The 11,114-nt window shown below is 37.8% G+C and overlaps 1 protein-coding gene across 1 annotated transcript; it reads right to left on the bottom strand.

The window, feature by feature from the left end:
- Positions 1-8,685: 8,685 nt before the first annotated feature.
- LOC144716707 (small ribosomal subunit protein uS15-like) lies at positions 8,686-10,510 on the bottom strand. Its single transcript, XM_078591920.1, has 5 exons — positions 10,375-10,510; positions 10,176-10,248; positions 9,959-10,097; positions 9,692-9,878; positions 8,686-8,907 (listed from the first exon to the last, which is right to left on the bottom strand). The coding sequence occupies exons 1-5, from the start codon at positions 10,503-10,505 to the stop codon at positions 8,874-8,876; spliced, it is 564 nt and encodes a 187-aa protein (XP_078448046.1). The 5' UTR covers positions 10,506-10,510; the 3' UTR covers positions 8,686-8,873.
- Positions 10,511-11,114: the final 604 nt, after the last annotated feature.

Below are 11,114 nucleotides of genomic sequence, written 5' to 3'. Positions count from 1 at the left end.
CTTTCTCTCTTAAAGGAAGATTTCCTTGAGCTGCTCTTTTGATTAAAAAGACATTGGGGAATTGCAGTCTCTCTCTTAAATGAAGAATCGCTTGGGCTGTTGTTTTTTGTCTCCGTATAAAACTTGCAGACTACATTCGTGTAACTTTCTCTATCAGTTTTGACATCTTGTTCAATGACATTGGATAATTTTAGTCTCTCTCTCTCTCTTCATTGAAGATTATTTATGACTGTTATTTTTGCCTTCATGTGAAACTTTCAAACTCCACTCATGTAACTTTCTCTATCAATTTAAACATCTGATACAATGACATTTGAAATTTTCAGTCTCTCTCTGCCATAAATGATGTTTACGGTGAGTTGCACCAGGCATGGGAGTCATCCACTGAGAGAAATCCCAATCGAAAATCTTTCATGGGAGTCATCCACTGAGAGAAATCACCAGGCATGGGAGTCATCCACTGAGAGAAATCCCGATCGAAAAACACTCAATCCGGAAGCATAATCCCAGAGATTCCAAGGATTTCGAAGATGTAAGTGGCGATCGTCTTCTTGACGGAGAAGGTGAAGAAAACGACAACAAGAACAGCCAAGAAGAAGCCCCTTCTCCCTCACGCCCTTTCTTCCTCCTTCTCCACCGTCTCCTTCTCCTTCGCCGCCTTTCTGAGCTCTCTCCCCGGTGACTCACATTGGACGGACTAAAATCTTTCTTTCTTCAAATCGCGTTGTGACGTGGAATCCACGTGGCTGCCAGGTGGATTCCACCTAGGTGGACTCTGCCGGAAATCCACCTGGCAGCCACGTAGACTCCACGTCACAGCTGGGCTACGGCGGTGGACCAAATGGGGACTTCGGGCTGTGTCGCGGCAAAAAAAAAGAAAGGGCTGTAACTCGAATTTTTGAAAAAGTTCGGGCCACACCGTGATATAACCCCATAGTGTTATTATTTTTGAATACTTCAATGTCCTTCTTAAGTATCCTTCAAATAGGAATATTTAGAACACATACTTAAACACTAATGATCTATGTGTTATGATATCATCCTAATTCACTAAGTTAAATCATGTATTCATGGACCTCATTATACGCATCATTTGTGCACTATAATGAATACATTTTATTCATGAACAATGAATGATATGTGGACTATGTGATGGGCTCATTTGCCACTTATGTATAAAAGTTTTTATCCCAAAGTTAAATCTTTTAGTCCCATTATATGCACAATCATCAAAAAATGAATTTATTTTTGAAGAGTACATAACCCTATGTACACATTCTTTAAATCTGAATCCATTTTCTAAAAAATTTTGCTACTCTCGCCTATTGGACGTATCCAACAAATACATTACATATTAATGAGGATGCATTTGCTTCTTTTGGTTGTCTGATCAGTATCTATCACTGTTTTATGGTCCATAAAGTACATATCTGTGAACGTTTTGTGGAATGCTGAGGGTTCTCTACACCATCAATAGGTCTATTGCAACAAAGCATGTTGAGTGATGGATGAATGAGACGATGGGGTTCAGCTCCCTAAGAAATTTCAGATATGATCCCTACGTAATTATTATCACACAAGAGGACCATAATTATATTTTTTAATGTTTATATTGGTCAAATAAAAAGATTAAGGCCTTGAAGAGGTGGTACAATAAGCAGAATTTTTTTCTCGATAACTCAATAAGTGCACGGGAAAACAAGAAACTGGACACCCCATTTGCCAGCAATGCCACGTTTACACATCATTGGTAACTCCAAATTTAGGTTTTTTATGTCGTTGTTTATATCTAGACTTAACCGACAACATTTATGAAAATTATGGAAACTAAAGGGTCCGTATACAAGGAGAAATTTTATTACAGAATTTTCTTAATCTTGGAATGAATGAAATGAGTTTAAAAGTGATAAATATGATTTCTGGGATTTTTTGGATTTTTAGTTAATTTATATACCTAAGATTTGAATTGAAGCTTAATATAAAGAAAAACACTAAAACTATTTTATATTGATTTTCCTAATTTTAGTTAACACCAGAAATATTTAAGAATATTTATAATATTTATAATTTTGGAATTTAATGTACACAAAAAACTATTGGATGTATAAAAAAACAAGAGTTAGAGATTTTTTATTTAGAGGTTAAAATCACTAGAAATTGATTATATTAATTTTAGGGGTTTTCCTATTTTTCAGATTTTTTAAATGCAGAAAATAAATTTCCTGATTTTTCTTATTTTCACATTTTTTAAATGGAGAAAATGAAGAAAATACCTGTTCCGGCGATCGTCGGCGGCAAAGTACTGCCAAAGGAATAGTGGCTGCAGGCGACGACGGGGTGGCTGTAGAAGTTGAGCGTTTGGGTTGTTGGATCGGTGGGCCCAATCCCAGTTTGTTTAGACTCGCCTTAGTGGGTAAGCCCACTAAGGATCAGCCCAATTTGGCTAAGTCAGGACTTAGCCAAATGGGTCAGCCCAATTGGGCGTGACCCAATAAGGTGAGGACTTGGCCAATTTGGCTAAGTCCTGCAAAGGTCACTCTTGTGCATGTGGTCGCGCGCAGCTCACACACAGACCAGTGGGCAGAGGGGTGTCCATGTCATAAAAGTGCCTCACAAGTGCCGCATGATGCCGCACGACAGCGACAACTAGGGTTTGATGGTCTCGGTCCGGTCCGGTTTTATGGCATGGACCTAAAACGTACCTGAAGTTTGGTCCGGTTCCGTCCCGGTCTTGCTCAGTCCCAGTCCGGTTCAGTACCGCGGGTGGCGGAGGAGCTGGCGGGGGGGACAGAGGCGTTTGTGCATGCGAAGCAGCGTCAATGAGCTTTGGGGAGGGGAATGGGAAAAATGTGGGATAGGGTCCGGTCCAGTCTGGTTTTTTGGCATGGACCTAAACCTTACCTAAAGTTCGGTACACTTCTAATCCGGTCTTTTTTTGGTCCTGGTTCGGTTCGGTCCGACCGGTCCCCGGTCCAAGATGTCAAACCCTAGCGCCAACACAAGGGGAAAGGCATTTTTTGAAGGATAAAACTGATTTTTTTAATGGGATATCTTTGGTATTCGAAATGTAAATGATAGAGGATCTATAGATAGATAGGAATGGATTATTGAGAGAGAAAGAAATGAGTTTAGAGAGAGAAAATGACTGAAATAAAGAGATAGAGAGAGAAAATGAAAAGAAAGTGTTGGAGTTTGAGATGGAATTTGAAGGTGTAAATGAACAAGATTTTTTATGAATTTTTTAGGGGATGAAAAAAAGGATATGGATGAAGGTCTAGAGAGAGAGTTAATTATAGAGAAAATTGGGGAAATGAGTGTTCAGAGTGAGAAAGTGATGATTTTAAAGGCAAAATGGATGGATAATGACAGGAAAATGGAAATCTAAGTAGCTAAAACTTCAATGCAAGCTTATTGAGCCCTCAATGCTTCCTCTCAGTTCTATGTTCTTATAGTTTTCCAGGATCAGGCATTTTTCAATGCAAACAAGAGTTGAGATTGAGTGAAAACTTCAATAAACTTATATCAAGAAGGTTGAGCAACCTGGATTCTGAAATATGTCTTGCCCTGCTAGCTAGCCACTTGCTGGAGCACATCCAGAATGTGGAGAAATGAGGGAGAAAAAAGGTATTTATACATTGGAATGATTACTAAAATGCCCCTTCGGGAATTTCTATTCTCTTTGCTTGTCATTTTTGCCTCTTTTTCTCCATTGGTTAAGAACTATGCCTTGTAATTTCCAGCTTCTTTCTTTTTTAAGGTTTTTGAAGTCTCAATAGGTAGATCCAGTAATGGCCCAACCCACTGTGATTTCTCTTTTACAATCCCACAACACCATATTGTCATTTCTGCACATTTTGATAATCATAATCACTAAACTCCCAAAAATTTCTTAATTCCGTAATAATTGTATTTTCTAATTCCTTTAAATTTCTGCACATTTGTAACTATAAAACACTCATCAATAATGACACTTATTGACTTCAGAAAAGTCTAGGAAGTTGGTGAAAATAACCATAATGTGGAAATTTTGGAATATCTAATTAATGCATATATATTTGATTAATTTAAATAATAGCATGATAAATTCTAAATTAATAATACCAAAAAACTTTAAAAATGCACATATACATGAATTTATCATGTTATCAATCATAGACCCCAATCAACAATGGCTCAAATACAAAAGCATAAAGTGATCATTTTGCAAGAAAGATGGTCAGCAGTTATAATTGTTACATGATAGTTGAATGACCCACCTTGGACCAAACGCAGAATACTCCTATGAAGCCTCCCATTTTGTTGAAATTTCATTAGAATTAATGATATATCTTTCTTACTATGGTTATCTATGCTTAAAATGCTACCTCTCAACAATCTAATGACCAGAATTAGTCATTTATTCAGCTTATGCCATTATTTCCCTACTTCCCAAGTGATCGAAAGTAGATAACATTTATTAGTCAATAATTAAAGCACTATAAAATACGTGTGCCAATTTTTCATTCATAGAATTCAAAATCATTAAACATCTTTTATCCCCTAATTAAATTTCTATGAAATAAAGGTACAAAAATCACATATAAACATTTCATGTATGCATGACACTACTAGAGTTTTTTGTGGATCCTTGAGTCGCTACAACTGTCAAAGGGTGGTCTACCTACTTGCTATGGGAGATCCATAAAGGTAAATTATATTCATGTTTGGTAAGTGAGTCATAATTGGAGGTGGTGAAAGATGGATGTTATGTGTCTATCAAGCCAAACCCACATAAATGTTTAGTTTCATTGAAAACAAATTTCATTAGTTATTATTCTCTCGTGATGTTTATAATGAAGTTATAGAACACATGCAAGGACTTAGTAAATTATTATCTGATCATTCTATATTGATCATTATTTTTTAAACATGTATTCATTTTTAAAAAATACTCGAGATGAAGACCAAACTATCCAGAAAGAATGACAAAATATTATGTAATTAATATGATAAGTATGTATACTATTTTTGGCATTAATGTAGAGACATTATGGACCTGATGGGTGATCTATAGTGAAATAGTCTGCCAAATTGATAGAAGTAAATCCCTGGATGGTGTTATTGTGAAATGGAAATCATATTGATTCATGCCATTTTCTTGTATGTGGTCTTTAGACATGAGACACTAAACACATCTTGTGGAGGGATGGCTATGTTTTGAGTGCAACATAAAAGTCCCTAATCATGGCTTTTGAATTATTCTTAGCTTAAATATAATAATGATTACATGGAAGTGATTGAGTAATCAAGATGGGATAGTTCTTCCTCAATGTAATAGGACATTGACTCAAGGAAGAAGATAAAATAGATATATGTCCAGGGTGGAGATAGTGATAAGCGAAGAAGATCTTAGAAGAGAATTGAAGCTCAAGAGATCCACATTGTATTAGTCAAGTGGATACATTTAGAAATTGGGCACATGAATGGCTTGAAGAAATTATTCCAAGGAGAAAAGTGTAGATGGAACCAGCCCCACTAATGGGATGAGATCATGAATGTTTTTTAGTTCAATATGGTTCACCGTATACCAGCAGTGAATGATAAATCAAACCACGAAAATGCCAACAATGAGGTGTCTCAAGCAATGGTTGAACCAAACTGACTTTCTAGTATTGTTCTCTACTACAGGTAAAGCATTGTCGAGATGGAGAATACTTGCCGGCTTGATTAGTACCGTGGCCCACAAAATGCTCGTCAAATGGTCTCCATAGTTGACATGATTGTCCAAGCTCAATGATTTTTTCACGTGCATGGCTGCACTGGTGCCTAGATAATATCTAGGAGGGTATCTCAAAGTGTTGAGAGCTAATTTCAATATTTACAACATCAAGTGCAAAGTACAACTAAATGTTTGATGCGCCCACCAACCATGCTGTCACTTCTAAAACTCCCTCCCTGTTAACGAGAGTGTAGAATGTACATCATCTTCAATAAGTCATCATGCAGATCATTTTTATGCAGCGCACTCTCATTCCTAAAGACATAAAAGTGGATGGTACATGTAAAGAATCATCCATATTGAGTGCTATCAATACTATAGAGTCATTAAGTGAAGATAGTTTGGAGATAGTGTAGCAGCATTTTTACAGCCACCACAAAGTGTGTAAAACTGCAATGAGGATCATTAAATCATCATAAAAAAGTTCAGGTTCACAATGTTGACAAGCCAAGGTATGGCAGCCTGTCATCCATTTCCCTCTCTCATAGGCAGGGATGTGTGGACCTGTGAGTATATTGGACCATCTTTGTGGCTTACACTTGAAAACTCATGAGGAACACCAAATTTGTTTGTATTTTAAGTTGTCTCTCAACTGTTTGAGGCACAATTGGACCAAATATATGCATGGTCGCACTGGCCCCGTGATTTTGCTGTTTTAAATGTATTTGATTTTTAAGTTGAAATTTTATTTAGTTAAATTGTGTCATCGTTTTAAATCAGTTTGACAGGGAAGTTATTTATTGTTTCGTGAGCTCACATTTTTTATAGCTTAATCGTAGAATCAGACTTAGTTAATGAATTCTAGTTCATACATGCACAAGAGACACAAGCATGGTGTTATTCTAAGATTCAAAATAATAAAAACATATTATGATTTCAATGGCGTCGTCCGACATGTAATTCACTAAGTTGCATGTAACTACGTGAGTGCGAATGACCTAGATGGAGCGTACGTGCAGGTCCGACTTGTGGGAAATTACTAAATCCCGAGCTCCGGGAGGGCGACCGATGACAATGACGGTAATCTTCTGACCCTTGTCCGAGCGACCAAGACAACTTTGGCGCCAATCGGAATAATTCTTTGGGGGCTCGCACGTAACAGATGGGCTCGACCCGTACCTATGAAAATCATTAGTGGTGTAATTTTCTCTATAATTTCTGTCCTCTAAACTAACCCGAAAGCGCGGTGGAGTGTTGTCAAAAATATATTGTAGAGAGTGATATAATGGACGAGCAAGGGGAACAGTGTACCTTATCGGTTACGGCATTCGTCGTCGGTGTCTTTGACAGTGCAAGTAAGGTGGGGGCAAATACAGTGGCAGGCGTGCCGTAAATGGTAAGACTTGGCTCGATTAGCGACGTGTCGTGACGCAGGACCGTGATACCAGAGGTTGGAGGCGAGGGCGGGAAGAGGGTACGACGACAATGCTATGTTCAAGAGATGCAGAACCCGAGCGTTGTAATTGGTGGCCAGGCAGATGTGGCAACATCGAAGATGCAACGATGCAGACGTCTGTGATCGGGTGCAGCATCACTGGTTTGATTTCACGGCTACGCGTTGCACCACACGTCCAGAGCCGACGGGATCAAACAAATCCATATAACAGCCTGGTGTACAGATGGATCGATGGACGTTGGTCTATGGAATTTGGGAACAAGCACAAGTCCTGGGTACCACGGTTTCGGTGTAGGGCGTTGAATCCCCAACGATAACTGGTGCCACCGGTCGACGTGAACAGAGACACTAGGTCTTAGACAATGCAACGTTCCACGCGAACTACAGGAGTCATGAATGGTGGCGCAAGCAACTCGTGCAATAGTCAGCAAGGTTGATGGAGCATGGGATCGGCAGCCACTTGAGAATGATTCGTCGTACCACGCAGTCGGTCAGATCGGCGCTAACGACTAACCACTCTAGTGGTCTACCGGTCTAGTTGCATTTCATCAATATCATTTGGGCAGGCTGTATCATATTTTTTTATTTTCATCATTACTATTAACATATTTTTTACCTTTGTATCTATTCTATGCCAATATTTTTCTTTCATGATTCTTATGGATGGCCGTGTCATATGATTCTTGGAAGTTGGCCAAGCATCATACAATGTTAAACATATAAGGTTATAAACCCAATAGCTATAAAATTCACAATCAAATAATAGTAGAAGTTTAGTCAGTCGCGGGTGATATCTATCGTAATTTTATCTGAATACCATGATTACTTCTGTTGAAAAATAATCCAATTTCATAAAGCTAGTTGGCAGCTAACTTGAAAACCAATGCATTTGATTGAAAATGCCTAATGCCATCCCCCCTTAAACTATCTTTCACTGACCTGTTTGTACTTGAATACACGAGAGAGAGAGAGAGAGAGAATCAGAAAACGATCGAAAGTATCATTGAAGTCAGAGTAAGGGCTCAAAAGAATAAATTAATGCTTTAAAACAGAAAAAATTATTTGTGAACCAGGCCTTCCGTGACTTTAAGTTTCTTACTGACTGACGGTCGTATAGATGAACTGCATCCCATCGCCACTAGTTATTCGTCCTCTATCAAACTCTATTTCTCATGCGCACTTATTCAAATGAGTTTTAAACTTGAGACCTTGATAACTTAAAGACATTGTTTTGCCGATTTACCAATTATTATTACAAACCCTTATGTCATCCCTTTAATGACGAAGCATAATGTAGTGGATTGAGAGGGCATGGAGATTGAGAATTTCAGTGAAAAAGAGAAAAGGAGAGCCAATATGGAAATATAGGTTAAAGATGGTGATTTCAAACCCTTTAAACCCTTCTCCATGAAAAATTCGAGTTCATAATGTAGTGCAATGAAATTTCTCAAATTGGATCGTGGTTTGTAGAATAACTAATTTCGAACATAAATTACGTTTTGCTAAATTGTATCATTTGTGCGAAGCTGAATTGAAGACGACAAAAAAGTAGAGGGAAGTTTAGTGCTACAATTCGGTGAAATAACCAAGTAGAATATAACAAAATTGAAACGATCGGATTGTCTTCGACTACGTAGAGAGGAATTACACCTGGATTAAATGAGAAACCTTAATTTTCGCTGAAGAACAGAAGGGCCATCCGTTGCGATCCGGTTGGTTCTACGCCACCAGGGTGCTGGCGGTGGTAGACTCGCTGCAAATTGAAAAGCATCAAAAATATTAATCTAAATGTCTGACAATTTACATTACAAAAATTTCAATATTTTTAAACTAATGGGAAAATGGTGCATTTCTGAGATAATAATTCGAGTCGGAGTTTTATTTATAATCTATTGGGTGGTGTCAACCGATTCACACATTATCATCAAAGATAAGATATAGAAATAATACAAGGATAGAGATATTGAGTTCTGGAGTAAGAGAATTTCTTCAAAATTAATGATATGTTTGCATTCCCTTGCAGAAAGAAGCATAAACAGAGACTCTTTCTAAATCAGGGAAGATGGAACAGTTCGATTATTTATCGAAGGGTTTGATGACCTCAAGGAACTTACTAGCGAAAAAAATAAATGATTAAAGTTACATTATTATTAGTGATAACGACGAATAAAGACTCGGGCACTACTAATTTCGGGAACAGTGCATAATTGAAAAAAAAATCAATCCAAAAAATAGAGCCATTTACAATAGAGTCATTAATTCAAAAAAAATCCGGGAACAGTGCATACATGAAAAAATAGAACCATATACAATATTTCTGTACCCTCTAAGAACATTTAATACCAATTACAAATCAATCCAAGATCTCCAACATCGCCCTGGTATCATACGTCATCTAGCCTATAATCTTCTAACAATTTCATTTCGTTAAATGTATAATGCCGATTACCAAAAAACGTTTATGATCTAAACTGAAAATATTGTACAAAAACAATAATATCAAATTGTTTTGAGTCAATCGACCAGAATAATCTTACTATTTCCAAACGGGCGGGAGCTTCTTCGTCCGTTTGTAGTACCGTGCAAGTCGGTGAATCCTGCTTTCCACTAGAATCAACCGGAACTTGGAGTCCTTGTCTTTCCGGTTTCTTTCCAAATGCTTCCTAATGGCCACGGCCTTTTTAATCAGGTGATACAAATCCTCCGGGATTTCAGGAGCAAGACCTACGATCCCAAAAAAAAACACAATTAATCGCAGAAATCACGGTACTAGTTCGCAGTAGAATAAGCACAATTTATATTACCTTGAGCCTTCAGAATACGCAAAATCTTGTTACCGGTGACGCTCCTGACCTGGGCAATACCGTGCGAATCACGAAGGATTACGCCGATCTGGGACGGCGTAAGCCCCTTCTTGGCGAACCTCATGATGCTCTCCTCAACCTTCAGCCGATCCAAATCTCAGAGAACAATGCACGATGCAATATCAGATTGTGTGAGAAAATTGATAAAAAAACTCACATCCTGGGGGGAGGTCTTGACCCAGGTGGCCGGAGTTCTCTTGTAAGGCAGGGCTGATCCAGAAATACCCTTACTGCGGCAAGAACAGGCGAAGAACAACAATCAAAAAAAAAAAAAAAAGATTTAAATCCCGTTCGAAGAATCAACATCCGGCAAATCAAACCAAAGACTATACAGTTCAGAAAGAGCGATTTCGTACCCTCTGCTGTGCATGCGACCCATGGCGGCTGCCGGCGGTGGCGCGTGAGATCGGTGGCTGAAGGTAGAAGATGCAAACCTGTCGCGGCGCCGAAACCCTAACTTTGCTATCAGCGAACGAAGAAAATACATTTATATACCACAAACATAGGCCCATTAGGCGCCAGAAGGGCCAGCCCAATAAGCAATTAACCAAGTAGTATATTGTGTAATGAGGGAATGACGGTATCTGTTCTTGGAAAAAACCTAAACCTATTATTTTCTTTTTAATGCATGGTTTCGTAGATATTTTTGTGCTTGAAGGAATTATCTTTCTAATACATGATTTCCCAGTTATTTTCTTATAATTTCACCAAAAACTTTGCATGTTACTCCTCAAATGAAAATTCCCTTCTTCATATCGATATTTTTATCATCATAAAATGCCTTCTTAATAGTGGTTAAAGTAATATATTTGGGTAGATATAATGTTTTAAGTTTCAAAATTCTCAACATATGTAATGAACCCCAATTTATTGTTTATCAACTGGCACCACTATCAAGGAACAGGTGTCATCGAGTTAGCAATATTTATTATTTATACTTTGATATATTATACTCCTCAACTGAAAATTCTCTTCTTCAGATTGATATTTTTATCATAATAAAATGTCATTCTTAATAGTGGTTTAAAGAATTTATTTGGACAGATTTACTGTTTAAAGTTTCAAAATTCTCAACATATGTAATGAACCCCAATTT

The sequence above is a fragment of the Wolffia australiana genome, chromosome 2 (assembly GCF_029677425.1).
Source record: "Wolffia australiana isolate 7733 chromosome 2, ASM2967742v1".
Taxonomy (NCBI): domain Eukaryota; kingdom Viridiplantae; phylum Streptophyta; class Magnoliopsida; order Alismatales; family Araceae; genus Wolffia; species Wolffia australiana.
Note: the sequence above shows the minus strand (reverse complement) of the source record. Positions and strands in the feature narration are given on the sequence as shown.